General features: G+C 40.4%; 1 protein-coding gene, 1 long non-coding RNA gene and 1 pseudogene across 3 annotated transcripts in view; all 3 read right to left on the bottom strand.

The window, feature by feature from the left end:
* Window positions 1-818: 818 nt before the first annotated feature.
* Window positions 819-20,662, bottom strand: part of LOC150062673 (uncharacterized) — a 77,326-nt gene continuing 57,482 nt past the window's right edge. Inside the window, exon 3 of the long non-coding RNA XR_016535371.1 lies at window positions 819-937. This is a non-coding gene — a long non-coding RNA (uncharacterized LOC150062673). The remainder of the gene's footprint in view (window positions 938-20,662) is intronic.
* Window positions 15,867-19,341, bottom strand: LOC150062674 (zinc finger protein 763-like). Of its 2 annotated transcripts, none has more exons than XM_090332460.1 (4): window positions 19,206-19,341; window positions 18,951-19,011; window positions 18,171-18,295; window positions 15,867-16,577 (listed from the first exon to the last, which is right to left on the bottom strand). In XM_090332460.1, coding segments are annotated over exons 1-4 (309 nt in total). In that variant the 5' UTR covers window positions 19,327-19,341; the 3' UTR covers window positions 15,867-16,575. The 2 variants fall into 2 exon arrangements, with proteins under 2 accessions (XP_090188586.1, XP_090188585.1); XM_090332459.1 differs by having other exon boundaries at window positions 18,171-18,661.
* LOC150062675 (uncharacterized) lies at window positions 17,391-18,162 on the bottom strand (annotated as a pseudogene).

A 20,662-nucleotide genomic window follows, 5' to 3' on the forward strand; every position in this document is an offset into this window, starting at 1 on the left:
CAGCCTGAGTCAGGTTTAATTGCGATGCACTGTGCCTGGTTGTAGTGCCTGTTAAAAGGGACTTGTTGCTAGGGCCTTTAGGCTTGCCTAAAGGTTGAGAAAGGGATTGAGGCTGTAAGGCTGCAGCCGGAGGTGGTGGGTGTGAGGGGTAAGGTTTAGAATCAGACACCATAGTGGCCTGAGGGTCATATTTCTTTCCTACTTCTGGGGGGGCTCTCTGCTCTGTCCCCATTTTCGATAGAAGATGTAGCATTTCTTCTAACTTCTTCTCTATCGTAGCCACCCGGCCCTCCAATGACTCATCATAACCTTCCTCCTTGGTATTCAAACCTGAATTCTGATACTCAATATCTACTGGTTGTTGTTCCCTTTGCAAGATCTCACTTAGACTCTCTTGGGCTGCGGCATATGGCTCAGCCTCAGGTTCTTCAGAAGAGTCCTTTAACTCATAAAGTTCCCTTAATTCAAGATTAAGTTCAGCATTTTCATGTAGAGGATCTATGTATTCGCTTACTAAATTCCATACAGTAGTAGCCTCTACTGGGGTCTTTTCGGGGCCATATACATCATAATAATCTTGAATTCTTTTTCCTATCCGATGCCAGGCTTTTTGGAATTGCTCCTCTATAGACCTCGGGTATGCCTCCTCGAGAAACTGTAGGAAGCTCTGAAGCACCCCTTTTTCCACCCACGTTCCGTGGGCTTCAAATAGGCCTGTTAAGATCGGTAGAAATAACCCATGGCTATTAGCTTGACCCATAATTTTTACTCCTGACTATACTCTCTTAATAGTCCTACGATGTGTTACTCACCACAGGGAGGGGTCCTTCACCTTCGTCCCAGATTTTCAGGGTCCCTGTTCGGGCGCCAGATGCCGGGGCCAACCGGCAGCAAACCAGGGTTCGCAGATTGGGGTTCCTGAAATAGGGGACAAGGACTAGGAAGAAAAAGAAGAGAGACAGACACACCGGGTCCGGGATGTCCGCAGTCCAGGCAAAGACTGCCGAGACTGCCGCGTTTATTTTCCACTCCCCCTTCTTCCCTCCTCCTCTCCCAGGGAACCTCCAGGTGTTACATTCATATGGTAATTCTCAGGTCATATACATAGAATAGGGCCAGAAAGCAATAAGACAAAATAGCCATCGTCTGATGTAAGTCAAGGTACAGTTTGATTCCACTCTGGCTCCCAACATATAGTTTTCAAGAATACAATTCTAATTAATCCCAAATAACTACAAAAACAAACAACAACTAAAATTTCAAGCCTATCAAGTTCAGTTAAGTTTTGGGGGGCTTTTGGGGGGCTTATTTATTTTTTGGTTGGTCATGGGGCTTGAACTCTGGGCTTGGACCTGGTTTTGTCCCTGAGCTCTTCAGCTCAAGGCTAGCTCTCTACCACAGTGCCACTTCCAGTTTTCTGATGGGTTTAATAGGAAGTAAGAATCTCATGGACTTTCCTGCCTGGGCTAGCTTTGAACCTTGATCCTTAGATCTCAGCCTCCTGAGTAGCTATGATTACAGGTGTGAACCGCCAGCATCCAACAAGTTCAGTTTAGTTTATCTTGACTTTTCAGATTTATCTCCTACTCTTTTGAGGAAAGAGTATGGTGAGCAGTTATGATGGGACAGTTGGGTAGATGGACTCAACAGTTCTTGTTCTCTAGTGTGTGGGGGAACTCTGGTTACCAATAATTATACATATCAATACAGATAATAGAAAAAATTGGGGGTTTGTACTGATGGATATGCTATTTATACAGTAGGCCACAACTATTTACAACTATGTACCAAATAAAACACTTAACATTGTTGTAAATTGGTGAGTCTATTGGATAAATCCCAGAGTTTGATGATCGTAGCCCAGTGACCACTGATTTCTCAACTGTAGTTGAGGTTGGAGGTGGTGGGAGTCTAGGTTTGTTTCATTTCTGCTTTTAGGAAGCAGCCCTTTGCTGTTTTGAACTGTGATCTTCAGATCACATCCTTCTGAGAAGCCAGAATTACAGGCTTGAGCCACCAGTCCCCAGAATACTATTTTTGATGCAAACCCCAGAGCCTAGAGTTAAACAGACCTAGCTGTGATCATAGCTCAAATCTCCCTGGAAGGCCCAACCTTCTATCTCCCTGATGCTTTCTCTCTGGTGATCTCAGCCAGACACTGTGTAGAGTGCATCCCTGTTTCTATCCTGTGAAGAACAAGACAACAACTTCAGCCTCTGGGAACACACAGGCTCCTTTTTTGAGGCTTCTTCAGTTCCTCTTGTATCCCCATGAGTCAAAACAGAGGAGTGCCATGTACAGAGAAACTTGAAGGTCTTTTATTGAAGACAGTGGGCCTAGAGCTGGCTATTTCCAAAAAGATTCCCAGGAAGGGAAGTTGAGCTGGGTTTTGAAAGTCAGCAAAGCTTAATTGGCAGCGAGGCTAGCTTCTGACCAATTAAGCAGACAACTGAGGCAATGAGGAACCAGCAAGAGATGTGCTTTAACTCCAGGTGGCCAGAGGCCAGGACTGGGTTAGATAGTTCATCCCCCCCTTAGTGGTAACTAATGGAAGCATTGGTTTAGTTTGAAGTCATTCTCAGTTGTTAGGTAAGGTGGTATAATGGCTGAGGAGGTACCCTGGGGTAAAATTTGTCCTGGGTAGTCACAGCTGCTCTTGCCACACAGTTTCCATTCTGTACCACACAGCTCCCGTCCCTGTAGAGGCTGACATCCACACATGGCCATGTGGTTCTTGCAGGCCAGGGTGAGTCGGCTGGCTAAGGTCTAGCAGGGCTGGACTGTCATGAATGGGAGCCTCTGGGTTGTCATCAGGAAGAAGTGGGGCTGGGTTTAGACATCACCTGGGTGCAAACTGGAGCTGAGGCTGGTACTACATGTATAATCATGAACCACCTAAGTCTCTATGGTATGAGGGGTGATCGGTGTCAGCTTTTTTTTTTTTTTGGCTGATCCTAGGGCTTAAACTTTGGGCCTGGGTGCTGTCCCTTAACTTCTTTTGCTCAAGGTGAGCACACTACCACTTGAGCCATAGTACCGCTTCTGGATTTTTGAGTAGTTTACTGGAGTGAGAGTCTCATGGAGTTTCCTTCCCAGGTTGGCTTTGAACTGCAATCATCAGATCTCAGCCTCCTGAGAAGCTAGGATGACAGGTGTGAGCTACCAGTGCCCAGCTAAGACACATTTCAGGTATAATCACTGTATATTTCTAATACAGATTGGTTTACCCAAGAAAGTAAAGAATAAACTACAGCACAGCTCCATTAACCTAAGTGTTAAATTTTAATATCAAAGATGTAGCCATTAATGAGCATGCAGGTAACCATCAAAGACATTGTAAAGATAAGTCCCAAACTGCTCCTCTCAGTGAAGTCCTTTGTTGAGTCACAGCATAAAAGACTACTGGGACCTAACCTAAGAGTGTGCTCTCTAATTTAGGATGGAAATCGGTTCTGTAGTGGTCATGAGACCTGTAGTCTTCTCATCTAGTTGGTTTTCCATTTCATTGACTGCATCTCCATCATAATTCCTCCAGACAACTGTTCACAATGCTTGTATCTGGAACCCAAGAGGCACTGCAGCTTTCTACCTGAAATACACCAGCTTGTGTCTGTAAAGAAATTTAGCTGTGGAAGGCCAAATAACAGTTAAAAGAACATCAAATCCAGAACCTCATTGGAAACAGAGTCCACTGAAAATAACTAGCTATAGTTTCATTATATTATTTTCCTCATTTTCAACAATTTTCTGTTACCAATCATCTTATGCCTGCATCTTTTTTTTGTCAGTTGTGGGGCTTGAACTCAGGGCCGAGGTGCTGTGCCTCTTTGTGTTTGAGGATAGTACTCTGCCACTTGAGCTACAGTGCCACTTCCCCTTTTTGAGTGATTAATTGGAGATCAGTATTTCATGGGTATTTTTTCTGTCCAAACTGGCTTTGAACCATGATCCTCAGATCTCAACTTCTTGAGTAGCGAGGATTACAAGTGTGAGCCACTTGCATGGCAGATATGCGGGCAATGATAGAAAATAAAATTTTGCCATTCTCCCCCAAACTACTCCAAAATAGGAAAATTATTTTTATTCATGATTGATATTACTGCACGTGAAGTTCACTGGGTGAAAACAGTGGGAAGGAAATTCCAAAAGTAACCACAGATTGTTTGATTGTTTCCATTTATGTGATTCCAGACATGTCAGAATAGAAAATACTTCATCCAAAAGCAAAGGAGCAGAGCAACATAGGATAAGAGGAGAGGAAATAGAGATGATGGGAGCCAAGAGAACATTCTAGTAATTAATGCTGCATTTCAGAGACATTTTTACATGAAATGAATATCTAAAAGCACTACCACCAATAAGCATATTTCAGTTTTCTTTCTTTATCCTGTTTCATATGAATATTGTACTTTTTATACAAAAAAAGAAACTAAAGTCATATCATAGTAATGAATTGGGTATATGGTAGTTTAGGATAATATTTTACAGTTTACTGATCATAAGCTGAATCTATATAATAGTGATATTTCTGATTCCTGACTCCATTTTGAAACCCACTAAAGTGCAAGAGTATCACTCTTTTTATTTGCCTCAAATTTTCTTCCTTTTTTTGCCAGTCTTGGGCTTGAGTTGAGGGCCTGGGCACTGTCCTTGAACTTTCTCAAGGCTAGAGCCCTACCACTTGAGCCTCAGCACCACTTCTAGCTTTTTTCTATGTATGTGGTACCGAGGAATACGAACCCAGGTTTTCGTGCATGCTTGGCAAGCACTCAACCACTAGGCCAAACTCCCGGCCCAAATTTTCTTCCTTTTAAGTACAAAAGAATCAAGTCTCAAAAAACTCTGAAATTCAATTGTGTTACAGTACTTGCTCCAACAGATGTGTGAGGATATTTGTGAAAGGCAGTTGAACCTCAAATTGTAACACATTCAGAAGCTTGTTTCCAAAATGAAGGGTTGCTGCAGTGGTAACAAGTAATATTAGCAATCTCAGGTCATTTTGTCTGAAGCCAAATCTAGGAAGACAGAATTATAAGGAAAAACAGTTCATGGGACTCTTTTCTTCAATACATTATCGTCTTTCTATACATATAACATGTCAAATTCACCATCATGAACTTTCTGAAATTGACCCATGTTTTAAAAAAATGGTTTAAAAATCACACCTGTCATCCTTTTTCTTTAAAGTTTTGAACTGAAATGTTATGTGTGACAAGTAGCTGGCCCAACTGATATAAACAACTAAATCATATTAAACTTCTTTGTCAATATAAAGAGCTACATCATTCTATCATACTTGCCTTGAATTTAGGCATGAGAAAAACTTATCATAGCAATTCAAAAGGAGCGGATCAAAGAAAAGGAAAACTGTAGAAGAAGCAAAGACTTGATGAAAGCAATATCTGTAAAACACTCAGATCTGATAGTCAAGTATTAAAAATGCTCTAAAGGAGATAATGAACAAGGTCTATTATAATAGTAAGAAAATAAGACAATCTCACAAATAAGAAATGGCATTGATAGGCTCTCTGCTGTTAAATGTAAAGACTAATGATTCAGTCCACAATTCCTTTTGGATTCTCAAAGGGGTTCATTTGAACATTATAAATCTCTTACTCTATTTTTCTCTTGGTTCTTTTCAGGGAATAGTTAGTTAGAGGTAGCGGAGAGGGAGAGACAGAGAGAGAGAAAGAGAGAGGGAGAGAGGGAGAAAGAGAAGGAGAAAGAGAGGGAGATAGAGAAGTTTCCAGTATCCTTCAAGGGCATAAAGTAACTCATCTTGCAGAGAAACACAATGGTTATAACCAATGTGAGAAAGCCTACCCTTCCTCTACTTACCTTAAAAGCCCAGGAAAGAATTCACACTGGAGAGAAATCCTAGGAATGTAAACAATATGAAAAAACATTCCCCTTTTCCAGGGTCCTTTAATGAACTTACACTGGAGAGAAGCTCTATGGATGTAAGCAATGTGGGAAAACCTTCATTCTTCCCCATTTCCTTAAAAGACAGGACAGAATGTACACCAGAGAGAAACTCTGTAGATATATGCAATGTGGAAAAACATTCTCTTTGTCTTGTTAACTTGAGGCACAATAAAGTAGTAACACTAGAGAGAAACCCTTCAATGTTAGTGATGTGGGAAAACATTATTTCTGGTTATCTTTGAAGACATGAAAAATCTCACACTGGAGAGAAATCCTAAGGATGTAAGCAGTGTGGAATAATATTTATTCATCCCTGCTACCTTCAAAAACATGAGAGAACTCAGACAAAAAACCCTATATGTGTAAGCAGAGTGGGATTTTCTTCACACAACTCTCTCACCATTAGAGACATGAAAGAATTCACACTAAAGAGAAAAACCTATTTGCATAAACATTGTGTGAATAGTGTCTCTGGTCTAAGTGCCTTGGGAATCAAACTATACATGATGGTGAGAAACCATGTGGACATAAACAATATGGGGAAGAATTCACTCCTTGTCATTCCCTGTAAAATCCTCCTCTTGTTTTTTGTTTGTTTGTTTGTTTATTTGGGTTTTTTGTCATGAGGCAGAGCAGGAACCAGAGCACTGAACAGTGACCCTGCAGGTCAACCAGCTGCCCTTTGCCTCCTGTCAGGCCCTCTTCTGTGATGATGTATTAGGCAGTAATCCTTTCAGGGAGGAAATTTCATTTGTTTGGTTATTTTTAAGTTTTATTTGTTATTGTTATTATAAAGGTGATATACACAAGGTTACAGCTACGAAAGTCAGATAATGAATGCATTTATTTTTCTTTTCAAACTTTTACTAGTCAGGGGGCTTGGGCACTGCCTTTGTGTTCTTTGCTCAAACATTTTACCACTTTGAGCCACAGCACCATTTCTGGTTTTCCGGTCGTTCGTTGGAGATGAGTCTCATGGACTTTACTAATTGGGCTGGCTTTGAACTGTGATCCTCAATTTCCGCCTCCCGAGTACAAGGATGACAGGCATTCACCACTAGTGCCCAGCTGTCACAGGTTCACTTCTTTTTAGACAGTGTCAGTCTGCCCTTTCTCTCTCCATTTATTGTTTGTGCTCATATTTGTATTTGAAATCAGCCTGTGGCATTGTCCCTTAGTTTTTGTTATCAAGGATAGTGCTTTACTCCTTGTGTCACAGCTCCACTTCTGGGTTTTGGATATTTTGGTCTTATGGTCTTTTCTTTGTGGCTGTCCTCAGATATCAGCATTCTAAGTAGCTAGGATTACTGACACTTGGCACTCTAGAGCACAAATCTTATCTCAGAAGCATGGATGGGCATGGAGGAATCTTTCTCCTCTGGGTCTTGGTGTACCAACACAGGAAGGTTGGCTCATAGGTGGTGATCACCTGATGCCAGGGCACCAAAATGTGATTACCTGTAATGCAGAGGGCCTGCGGGGCCATATCTGGGAACACTTTGGCTGCCACACCTAAGGTAGGTGCTTCTTACATGAAGATGGAGGCCCCGGATGGTGTTCAGCACACTACAGTGCCCATGACAACCACACAGAGAACGATCCCATCCCAGTGTCCACAGTGTTTCCTATAAAGGGGGTGCAGGAACAGAAGCCCGTAGACCAATCAGGAGCTGGGTCAGACCCTTCAGAAAGCCACAATGACCAGGAAGCTTAATAGGAAGCAACGCTGTTAATCCCTGCCACCTGAATTGTTACTTCTTTTCTCTGTGCCTCACTTTCCAAATGTTTTTTTTCTGCCAGTCTTGGGCATGAGCTCAGGACCTGAGCACTGTCCTTGGACTTTCTCAAGGCTAGAGCTCTACTACTTGAGCCTCAGCACCACTTCTGGCTTTTTTTCTGCATGTGGTACCGAGGAATCGAACCCGGGTCTTCATGCATGCTAGGCAAGCACTTTAACCACTAGGCCAAACTCCTAGCCACTCCAAATGTGCAATATGGATATCCCAGTTCCCGGTTTGAAGTCTTTAGTAGGAAGACTAGGTGAAGTAGTCTGTTAAAAATTCAAACATCCAGTTCCCAGTGCCTGAAATCTGAGCTAGTTTGGGGCTTGAGATTTGAGGATTGTGTTTTAAAGCCAGCCTTGACAAAAAAAAAGGAAGCTCAGGGACAGAGTTCAAGCCTTAGGACACACACGCACACACACACAAAAACAGAGTTTGAGAGAGGAGTGCTGCAGCTCTGGATAATTTACAGGAAGCGACTCAACTTGTCTCCTCTCTTCCAGATGACATCCAGTGGTTGGCAGGATCTAGTTCTCCCATGCTATGCTGAGCCCTCAGTGAGGAAGCCCTAGACCTTAGCTGACTGGCCAGAGGCCCTGGCATTGGGGCTGTGCTGTCCCTGCCCCCTTCCTCTGGGCTCCGCCCCCACACTCTCGGGGCATGCCCACTCTGCATAGGGGACAGTGGGTGACAAGGCCTTGGGTTCCTTGACTGGAAACCTCCTTGCTCTGCTCTCTGGGTAGTGGATGCACTTGGGAGCTGCAGGAGGATGCAGCACCTTTCTGCCATGCTGCTCACTTCAGCGCCCGCCCGGTAGGATCAGGCCAAGTCTAGTTCCTCAGGGCCCCTCAAGGCCCACAGCCTTCCATGTCCCACAGGAGGCTCAGAACCCGGCATGGGCCCCCTGGGCTTCTCGCAGAGCCCACATGACAGATGTGAGCCACAGCAACCAGCTTTTTATTGAGCTGAAACTTGTGATATTTTGCTGTGATGTCCTTGGACTACCATACTCACTTCTCAGCTTCCTGTGTAGCTGGGATTATAGATGTAAGTCACTGCACCTGTGTTAACCATTCTTCTCTAAGTCTTTCTGCACATATATTTTTTCATTTTTTTCAAATTAACATTTTATATGGACATTTTATGTTTTTGTGTTCTTCTTTGGATTTATACTCAAAATGTGATTATGATTTATGCTTCTGATATGCCTCACATGATAAAGTTTAAATCCAAATCAGACTTACAGAGCAGTAGGAATTAAGAATCCTATTTTGTTTTTAACCCTTAGCTTCTTACCAAATGAAAATAATTCTAAAGGCTCCAACTTCATAATTTCATATTAATATCATTAATGCCCAAGATAAGGATGTAAATATACCATGTAGTGGCCAAGTGTTACCTTCAGTATATAGACTGAGGGAGATAAGAGTCTGACATAACCTAACTTCTTGTGTCTGAAGGAGATAATTGAAAGGGTGTTTAATATTGCAAAACAAACAGAATCTTTCATTTTAATGAGTGGAATCAAAAAAATACAATCAAGTGTTTATAGACTGATGTAAATACAGCTTAGCATAGATTTACATTGGACATTCTGCTGTGAGTATACACAGATAAAAGACCCTGTAGAGTATAACCAAGTTGAAGGAAACCATTAATCCACATATCCTGTAGGAACATAGGAATTGGTAATTTATGCCATGTTAAAATTCTGTTATTTATAAAATTATGTATAAAATTGTGTTACATTGTATATTTGCTATGTATAGACACTGAATCAATTTCTCCTCCTGAAAATTTACCGCTGGAGAAACAGTTAATCAGTGAACAAACAGGATGCATATTTACATTGTAGTGTTGTATCAGCAAAGAATTGTGTCCAGAACCCCTTCAATGTAGGAATTGAGAAGGATTTTTCTTGGTGGCTGAAAGGAATACCAGTAGGAGGAAACATTCATATTGAGATATGGCTCCTCCAGAGAAAGAATACTGACAGACATGCCTCCAGGGACGCAGAGCAGAGAGTGCCTAGGTTCATCATTTTATCCTTCCAGTCAGGGAATGAGCAGGAGGCAGCTAGAAAGATACCCATTTCCTTGGCATCTATGTTGTCATAATGAATAGGAAAGGAATGATGGCAGAAGGAAATATTTCTCACATTTAAGAAATATTTTCTGAGTAACACACCTACTACCTGGTGAATATAACTGTAATCCTTCTATACATTACAATAATAACAATAATAATAAAGAAATATCTTCTGGAAGTCGTGCTGTGGTTCAAGTGGTAGAGCACTAGCCTTGAGCTGAAGAGCTCAGGGACAGCATCCAGGTCCAGAATTCAAGCCCTACCACCGGAATAAAGAAATATCTTCCTACCAAACACAATTTATACTTTTGTTAATCAAGAGGCTGGGAACTGGAAGGTCCAAGTTCAAGGCCAATTCATCACAACAGTCTGGAAGACTCCCTGTCCATAATAAGTAGCAAAAACGGATGTAGGCATTGTGTCTCAAGTGGTAGAGCCCTGGAGTGGTCTAGAAAGCTGAGCAAGAGTAAGGGGCCCTCATTTTAATGATTGGAACCGGCTGAATCTGAAAACCAAAGAAACAAAGAATTGCCCTTTTGCTTTATATCTTAAAGCTTATTATAATTTTTTCTCATAGGGGATAGTTGTACATTCTGGTAAAACTTGCTCTATTAAATCTAATGTGCAGAACAAAGTTTCCATTGAACTCTCTGATATGATTTACTACTCTCTTCTCACTGAAAGCTTTTCCTTAATGCATAGGTTAATATGCTTTTCTGTCCTTGTGTATCCAGGACAGAGCTCTCGTTTTTCCCTTTGGGTTGCTCCTGAGTCTTGAATTAGGGCCCAGGCACTGATTATTTTGTTCCAGGTTAGCAGTCTCCCACTTGAGCCACAGCTCCATTTCTGGATTTTTAAGTGGTTCATTGCAGAAAGGAGTCTCACAGACTTTGCTGCCTAAGCTGGTTTCAAACTTTGATTCTTTGATCTCAGCCTCCTAAGTAGTTAGGAGTACGGTGTGAATCACCAGAGCCCAGCTGGCATAACCTTTTCTTTTGTTTAAATCACTATTAGGAATTCTCTTATCATGGGAATATAATCTTTTTATATATAAGCAATTCCTCTCTTGAAAATTTTTATATTTAATTCTATCCCAGCGAAATAGTAGTACTTTTAAAATTATGTATTTGATACCCTATCTTCCAAAGCTCATGGGATGTTCTTGAGTTAATTGCTTGCTGAAATATTCCCATCAGCCATAGTTCTGTGTATCTGCAAGGTTTTCCCATACTCACATGCTTGAAGGACATGACCAGTGACCTGACAACTATAGCAGCAAAAACACTTGTTTTCAATGCTTATCAAGAAGAAATTGCCTAAATGATAAAGCCAGTTCAAACAAGGTCCTTTTTACTGAACAGTATTAATGAATATTGAAAAAATAATTTAGAAATAGTAGCCATTGTCATCAGAAAGAAGGATATCACCCCATTTGTAAGGAAATGTAAAGACTTGGAAAAAATCATAGTAAGTGAAGTAATCCAGACCCAAAGGAACATAGGCTCAATGGTTTCCCTCATTTGTCATAATTAGTACAAACCTTGGACTCTCCTAGCAGAGGATTACAATTAGCTCAAAACCAAGTTACAAAAGGCTGCATAGGATGAGGCTAAATGAAAGGACCTCCAGGATATGGAAACAAGAGAAATATAATATGTGATTGCTGTTCTAAATGTACTATGTTATTTCCCATCTCTTTTGTTGTCCCTTGTCATATTGTTACAGTATTTTACCTTGTTATTTGGTATATGGTATATACATTTATTTGTTTATTTGAAATAGGAAAGGGAAGGGGGAAACAAGATGAGGGGAGTGGGTGGGAGGAGGGAAATGGGGACAAAAACATGAGAAGGGGTATCAATGTATGTGAAGTAATCACCATCTATCTGGGGAATATAAGAATAACCCTTCTATTAATTACAATAAAAAAAGAAAAATTAGAACGTATAAAAGAAATAGTAGCATTATATATAGCTAAAGTAATATCGTCATGTCTTTATCTTATATATTTGCTTCTTAATTTTTCCTCTAATCTTTAATGAAATGTGTTCATTTCAGAAGTATCTTCAGTGCTAATATAAAAAGATAAATAATTACCATATTTATATATTTGATATATGGCATTGAAAGTACTTACAGAAATACATACACATTTTGAACTACTTTTACTTTATAGACCACACACCAAATAAATGGAACAGATGATTCTTTTTGGTATTTTTTATTATAATGTTTTGAGGGGTTACAGTTACATTCGACAGATGGTAGGTGAATTACTGGAACAGATGATTCTAATGTCTCCTCTAAGTTGTCTGAATCAGTCTCAGAAGAGTCTGAATTGCCATATTATGAGTATTTCTCCATACAAAATATACATCAAATGGAGGGTGAAGGTAGGGCCACCACATTGAAAGACGATGAAGTTTGGACAACTAAATATGCCAGAGGTCTTTTATCCTTTTTTTTTTTGACCTGGGACTTGAACTCAGGCTTGAGCTCTGTCCCTGAGCTTCTTTTTGCTTAACACTAGGGTTCTACCACTTAAGCCATAACTCCATTACTGTCTTTTTCTGAGAATCTTATAGGATGTGAGGGACTTATGGACTTTTTTTTGCCTTGGCTGTCTGTCTTTGAACCACAATCCTCACATCTCAGCCTTCTTAGTAACCAGGATTAGACTGTGAGTAACCAGCACCTGAATTCTGAGGTCTTTTAGATGACTTACACCACCACTGCTTACCATTGTTGCACAATACCAATGTGTTATTGTTGCATTAGGGTCACGAATATGCCTTAGGTTACAGTAGAATGAGGGCTACACAGTCTGCCATACAGAGATGCTCCCCACTGCATCGCTCTCAGTGGGAAATCACTCCTGTGTATTTTTCATTGAGTGCTTCTCCTCTGTGCTTTCCCATTCTCACAGAGGGTCACACCACATACAAATACAGTACTGCAGGAACCTTAGACGCCTCTTACATTTACCATAGCTCTAGAGACCATGGTCAGTTCTGCAAATGCTAATCCCATAATTAGTGCCCACCAGATCTTGAAAGTTTCACTTCCTCTTTCCCTATTTGGCTCCCCTTTATGTTTGCTTCTTGCCTTATTGCACTGGCTAGGAATTCTAATACTATGTTAAAGAGGAATGGCGAGAGTGGGCATCCTTGTCTCATTCCTAATTTTAGAGGGAATGGCTTTAGCTTTTCGCCATTAAGTATAATACTAGCTGTGGGTTTGTCATACACAGCCTTTATCATATTGAGGAATGTTCCATGGATTCCTAGTTTCTCCAGAGCTTTTAACGTAAAGGGGTGTTGGATCTTGTCAAATGCCTTTTCTGCATCTCTTTAGACAATCATGTGATTTTTGTCCCTGCTCCTGTTGATGTGTTGAATTATATTAATCGATTTGGGTATGTTGAACCAGCTTTGCCTCCCTGTGATGAAACCTGTTTGATCATAGTGTATAATTTTTTTGATGAGTTGTTGTAGACGGTTGGCCAGTATTTTGTTGAGAAGTTTTGCATCGATGTTCATCAAAGAAATAGGTCTGTGGTTCTCTTTCTTTGATGAATCTCTGTCTGGTTTGGGGATGAGGGTTATACTGGTAAGCTCTTAATATGGTGTTTGTGTGTGTGTGTGTGTGTGTGTGTGTGTGTGTGTGTGTGTGTGTGCTAAGACTTGAAATCTGAGGCTCAAACATGGCTTTTTGATTATGGTTAGTCTTGTTCCACTTGAGTCAAGCCTCCATTCTCTTGCCTTTTGCTGGTTAACTGAAGATAGTGCTCTCTTGTTGTTACCTGCCCCAGGTGGCTACAAACCCTGATCCCCTGAGCCTTTTAGTATCTAGGACTATAGGGATGAGCCACTGGCATGTCATTTCTTTATTAAGATATATTGGCATGCTGGTTTTTTCTTTATTAAGTTCTTCCAAATGTCACAGGGAAGCATATCACTTACAGTTGGGACTACTCAGATAAGACACGGGTGGTAAACACATGGGTAACTTTAGTTATTGTCATCAACATTCTGCCTGATTTCTATCATAAATTGGTACTGCATAATTTGAATTTTTGAGCCATAATTTTGGAAACACCTGAGTTACTTACAAACAAGTGGATTCTCTGTCTTAGTTTTATAAATTGTTAGCTATTTCCAGGGTTGATTGTTAATTCTGCACTAATGAAGCATGTTAATTCTGCACTGCTGAAGGAAGACCTTTCTCATGTCCTCTGTTTTGTTAGGTCATCATTTGCCTGCAGTGTGTGTGAATAACAGGTAGTTTCCTGTCCCATCTTCCTGTATTTCTATCTCAATGCCAAGCCCTTTTCTGAACACATGTGAATCCACATCTGCTAGCCATAAATTAATACACTACCCTAGGCAGCTGGTCCTTTAAAGAATGAGCAAATGTCAGTGCTACAGATGAAGAACCTTAAGAATGAGTTCCTCCTAAAAGGGCTCCTTCCCTTCCTCACTGCCTCTCCATCCACTACCCACGAGGGATATGCATCTGTCCTCATTGGATATACAGCCTTGGGCTGGGACCCCGCAGCCTTCAGAACCATAAACTTCTCAAAGTCAGGTCTTTTATTATAGCAACAAAAACTAAGACATCTACCATTTCCTCACACTCCCACTATTTTCTAGGTCAGGAAATGGAACTGATTGGAACAAGTAGAGACAATTTTGAAAAATACATACAAATATAATATTTGATTTTTAACAGACTGTATGAGTTTGTAATATAGCAATCTGATATCCTCAAATATACTTGAATGTTAACTGCTGAAATTAGTATGTAATTTGCTTTTGGTTTTGAGTTCAGTTTTTGGTGGTGCTGAGGTAGTCTTTACCACACACCTGTGACCTCAGCCCACAGCACAGCTTCTTATTATTAAATGTCATTGCACAATATCTCATTGCAATTGAACAATTTGGGAATTCTTCCCTTATGAGTTGGGGTGCTGACCAACAGAACTTACTCTTCTTTGGGAAAGGCCTGTCTGTTCATTACGAACCACATGTTGGGCCTTACTGATTCTACTTTTGAGTGGAAAAGCAATATTCACTTCTGTGGTCCTAAAATCATTTTGAATCCCTGGCTGAAGTGAAATAAGAAAAAGAGACATAACAGATGAGGGATGTGTCTCAATTACATGGCATCACAGGCCGTAATGAGTTATAAATATGGATGTTCTGCTTATTCTATTTTTAGTGTTTTATCTGTAAATTTTTCCACAATAATTCAGACTACTATGTATATTGTATGATGAAACTGTATGGTAAGAAAAGTTTTAGTGACTATACCCATGGTGACAATGAGATTCTACCATGTCAGCCAGTCTATTTTTTTTTAAAGATAAAATTGAGTTCAGTATAGCCCGGAAGTCATTAAATATAGACAGTTTTACTGGTAAACTGTTTATATTTTCATTGTTTCACTGAAATATAAAAGCTCCAACATTCACTTTGGTAAAGATGGCATGCTATAAATTTGATTGTGCATGGATGGAAAAAATGAGGTCTGAACATTCAGTAGAATATTTTTCATTTTCTCCATCTCTCCTGTCTCTATTTTAACTGCTGCGCTTTTATGATCCACAGTGCCACCCCTGGAATTTTGCTTATTTAGAGGTAAGAGTATCTCAGAATTTTCTGCCTGGAATGGCTTCAAACATGGTACAAGTGTGAATTACTGGCACCCACTAATTCTCACTAATGGGAAATATGTTCACAGCCAAGAAATGAATGTAGACAGATTGATGGATGGATAGGAAAACAGAAAGACAGATTTTTCCAACAATTCTTTATTGAAAAAGACACTCAGCCAAGTTCTCTTTTGGGGCAAAATGAACAATGGAGGCCTCAAGTTTGCTTTTACCAGTTCTCCTGGTCATACAGAAAACCCTAGTTCTGCATCGTTATTTTGAGATTATTTTGAGGTTATTTTTGATGTTTGCCTCTAGTGTGGCTAGACAGTGATCCTACATTCTGCTTCCTCCCATAGCTGAGATGATAGGAAGGTGCCACCATGCCCAGGTTTTCTGCTAACATGGTTTAACATGAACTTTTTTGCCTATGATGATCCAGAACTACAATCCTCCCAACCTAGCTTTCTACACAGAAGCTACAAGTGTGAGGAAATAAATGCCTGTGTTTAGGATCTCTGTGGTAGTGTTTAATGGCAAAGTTGGATAACTAATATAACAGGGATGCGGAAACATAGCATGGAGAAAGGCTGAGCCAGGGTAAGAGGACTACGAACCAGGTGAGGGACAAAGTGAGAAGACAGCGTGCAGGGAAGGTCAGGGAGCAGGCAACAAGGAACTGTCATGCCCCTTTGTCAACTGAGAGGCCAAGCATCTGATTACCTTTCCACCTCAGGAGAATGAGAGGAGCCGATGTGATGATTATTATGTTTTCTGTGATTATTTCTAATTAGTTGTACAAAGAGGTTTTAAATCAGCCAATGAGTTAATGAGTACACTGCACCTTGATAATTGTCTCCTTCTTCCTCATCTCCCTCAACCCTATGTATCTCCCCTCATTTTACTAGGTTCCAGTTTCATGGAAGTGCATTGAAGAGTATTATGCTATCAATCAAATCCTTATGAATTTTATTTACTTATTTAATACCTGAGTTGAATTCACTCACAAAATATGACCCCTTTCTAGATGCTTTGGATACAATGCTTCTGTTGTGGTCCCTGAGGCACTCACTGGAGGAGAAACCAGGCATGTGGGCATTAAATGTTACAGCAGAGGTGTTCACAGGGTCCTGTGGGAATGTAGTGCAAAAGAGGGCCTAAGTCACCACCACCCACATAATGGTCATCAGTGATGAAGAACTTTCAGGATCACACACACATACACCAGACCTTGAAAAAGTGCACTCACTGGCCCCTCATGTCTTGCAATCATAGTTACTCAAGAGGCTGAGATCTGAGGGCTATGGTTCAGACAGCCAGGAGAGGCCATGAGACTCTTATTTTCAGAAAATGCTGATAGTAGTACATAGCTCAAGTGATAGGTGTAGCTTTGGGCCAAACAAGCTCAAGGATGGAGCTCTAACCCTGAGATCAAGCCCAAACACACACACATGTGATCTAGAGGACTAGTGCTGCCCCTGTGGGTAATTTACAGGAAGCAGCTCATCATGTCTCCTCTCTCAGGGATGACATCCAGTGGTTGGCAGGATCTAGCTAAACCATCAATGCTCAGTCTTCAGTGAGGATGCCCCTAGACCCTAGCTGGAGACTTGGCACATGCCTGTACTTCAACAGCCAGCCAGCTACTCTCCCAAATCTCAGGATACAGAGGTTCACTGGGCACTATTCCTGGGTTGGTTTATCATTGTCGAAAAAGAGCAATCTATGCCTAGAGCTCTCCACATCTCAGGATCTGAAATAGCAATAGCAACTGTAAGGATACACAGGAAACAGCTTCTCCTCTTAAAGAAAAATCACTAGCTCTAAGCTACCCAGGACTACACTAACAGTGAGAGGCTGTCTCAAAAGAGCAAAACAAGCCAGAAACCAGAGGTTCATGCCTAGACCTCTGGAACTTTTCATACTCAGATAATAAGAACAAATGTTTTTCCACACTGCTTACATTCATACGGTTTCTCTGGAGTGTATACTTTCGTGTCTTTGAAGATGATAGGGAAGAGCAAATGCTTTCTCACACTGTTTGCATTCATAGGGTTTCTTTCCAGTATGAATTTGCTCGTGTTTTCGAAGGCGAGAGGAGAAAGCAAAAGTTTTCCCACACTGCACACATGTGCAGCATTTCTCTGCAGTGTGAATTCTTTCATGTTCTTTAAGGGATCTAGAGGAAGAGCATGTTTTCCCACATTGCTTACATCCATGGGGTTTGGGTTTCCCTCTAGCATGAGACTTTTCATGTTTTCGAAGGTCACTATAAAAAACAAATGTTTTTCCACACTGCTTGCAACCATGGGGTTTCTCTCTAGTGTGAATTCTTTCATGTCTTTCAAGGTAGCGAGGAAGAATGAATGTTTTCCCGCACTACAGACATCTATAGGGCTTCTCTTCAGTGTGAAGTCTTTCATGTCTTCGAAGGGAACAGGAAAATGCAAATGTTTTTCCACATTGCTTACACTCATAGGGTTTCTCTCCAGTGTGAATTCTTTCATGTGCTTTAAGGTAATGAGAGGAAGGGAAGGTTTTCCCACATTGCTTGCATCCATAGGGTTTCTTTCCAGTATGACCTCTTTCATGTCTTCCGAGGGTGCTGCTAGAAACAAATGCTTTCCCACATTGCCTACATTCATAGGGTTTCTCTCCAGTGTGAGTTCTTTCATGTGCTTTAAGACAACTAGAAAAAGGAAAGGTTTTCCCACATTGCTCACATTTATAGGGTTTCTCCATGGGAAGAGTTCTTTTGTGCTCCTGAAGGGTAGTGGAGTTAGGGAAGGGTCTTCTACAATGCAGACATTCACAGCAGGGTTCAACTTCAGTGTCGATTTCTTCATGTCTGTGAAAAACACAAGAATGGCTACAGGAGTTTTCACATTGCATAGCTGCAAATGGATTTTCCTCATGGTGCATTCTATGGCCAGTTTGATCCTGATGGGATTTCCTGCAGGCTCTCCCACATTCTTTATGAGTGGTGGGGATTTTCTCCCATTCCTGATTCACAAAGGCTGTCTGTCCTGGGTGAGCTCTGAAAGGCATACCCATGGGGGAAGGAGTAAGGATGGTTTCTCCAAACACATGGGTATTAAAGGGTGCTTCTCCAGGTAGAGTCTTCTTATTCAAAATGCTTTCTGCATCCTGTTGGAAGGCTTCTTCACACTGACTGCCCTGTTCATGTTCATACACTCTCTCTACAAATTGAGTTCTGTGAAAAACAAACACACACACACACACAGAAACTGAGAACTGCTTGCAAACTAGGAAAACATTAGAAAGTGTCTCCTGAGCTTTCATGATGTCCTCTAAATGCTCCCAATATTGGCATATTTTTTTAGATTCCTGAATTTTCTAGTTTTGGAGCTCCATTTGTATACAGTTTAAAAGGAATGTTTTCTAGGATAAAATCAATTTCTATCTGTGTGCATTTGTATAGCAGCTTGGTTTAAAAATTTCCTGCCACTCTGCATAGTATTATCTCTGGTTACTGCAATTACCTTACTTCCTCCCTGGGATTTTTGCAGTTAACTTCAGTCTTTTCTTTTTCTTTCTTCTTTTCTAAAATGCAAACATAGAAATCAATGATTTTTCAACAATATAAAAAATATTAAGAATGCAACTACCATCATGAATAATGTGATCACAGTATATTTATAATCATATATTCACCCACATGTTCAATTTTTCATTCCAAATCATGCAGCATCACTCAGGGCAGGAACAGCTCACAGGTTAAGTAAGGCAATATTTACCTATAGAGGCCAGATTTCTAATGATTTCCCCCATCACATCTCGGTAGAGCTTCCTTTGAGAAAGACTTAGTAAAGCCCATTCTTCCAGGGTAAAATTGATGGCCACATCCTCAACGTTCATAGTCTCCTAAAATATTCCACAAAGAATTCCAAAGCAGGAGTTAAAGTCACAGAAATGAGATGAGTCTCATCTTATTTTTTTTTCAAAAAGATACCTAATGTTGTCTATATAGTCAATTATTAAATACTCACCAGACATCTTTTCTACATGGTACTTCTCACATAATACTTTGTTACTTTTTCCTCCCCACAAACCCACAATTCTATTACTCCTTAAATCTGAGAAAGGAAGAAAGAGCTAAACGGGAAAAATATGATGTAACAGAGGAAGAACAAAAGAACTTTGAATTTGTTTAGATGATATTCTACAAAGTGACTGGCAAAATAGATCAAAGGAGGGGACATGAATCCTTACTAGGATAAAACATAAATTCATTCAGGACACAGTTAATAGCACACAGTAAGAGCAAGTCTACAATCTGACATTTTTGGCAATCTGGTATCTATCGGAAACATGTACTGCATTTCTTTGTATGAGAGACAATAATTAAATTGTCTTGAAACAGGAAAGCTAAAAGTAGAACACTTTCCCCTACATAATGGCAAAGGCCTAAAATTTAAAGCATGGAGAGGATGATGTAGCACAATCTGAAGTTCAAGGTCAGCAAGAGCTAAATAATTTGTTTCAGACTCATGTATTTTTGTCAGGGCTTCAACTCACAGCCTGAACACTGTCATGTAGCTTTTTTCCTCAAGGTGAGTGCTCTACCTCATGAACTACAGCACAGCCTCTAGTCATGTTTTGGTTAAGTGGTGAAAGGAGACCCATAAACTTCCCTACTTAGGCTAGCTTTGAACTCTACACCTTAGATTTCTGCCTTTTGAGTAGATGAGATTGCAGGAATGAGCTAATGGACATCTGGCCTAGCTCCAGACTTATGTCCTAACACTTTTGTTGCAAAGTATTGTAGCCAATAAAACCTTGTCTGTAATAATATTACCCAACACATGGAGTAGTTTAATATGTGTAAACTAAGGGAGACAAAAGAAAATTAGGTGCTGAACATATTAATCCTTCAAAACAAAGGATTAATATGTTCAGCACACTAATGAATGAAACTATATAAAAATACACAAGGAGGGGGCCAGGAGTTTGGCCTAGTGGTAGAGTGCTTGCCTAGTATGCACAAAGACCCGGGTTCAATTCCTCACTACCACGTACATAGAAAAAAGCCAGAAATGGTGGTGAGGCTCAAGTGGTAGAAAAGCTATAGCCAAGGACAGTGCTCAGGCTCTGAGCTCAAGCCGAGGATTGGCAAAATAAATAAATAAAAGAAAAAAAAACAAATACACAGGAATGACTTGCTAGTCAAGATAATTTTGTACATATAAACAAA

The sequence above is a fragment of the Megascapheus bottae genome, chromosome 5, assembly GCF_031878675.1.
Source record: "Megascapheus bottae isolate mThoBot1 chromosome 5, mThoBot2.hap1, whole genome shotgun sequence".
Lineage (NCBI taxonomy): Eukaryota > Metazoa > Chordata > Mammalia > Rodentia > Geomyidae > Megascapheus > Megascapheus bottae.

Excerpts from the sequence above, each read along its gene's own strand:
- LOC150062674 (XM_090332459.1), bottom strand. The coding sequence starts at position 19,326 with ATGAACGTTGAGGATGTGGCCATCAATTTTACCCTGGAAGAATGGGCT. Across the intron at positions 19,012-19,205 it reads TAGAAATCTGGCCTCTATAG|AAAAGAAGAAAGAAAAAGAA; the intron begins GTAAATATTGCC and ends TTTGCATTTTAG. Across the intron at positions 18,662-18,950 it reads AATCCCAGGGAGGAAGTAAG|AACTCAATTTGTAGAGAGAG; the intron begins GTAATTGCAGTA and ends TGTTTTTCACAG.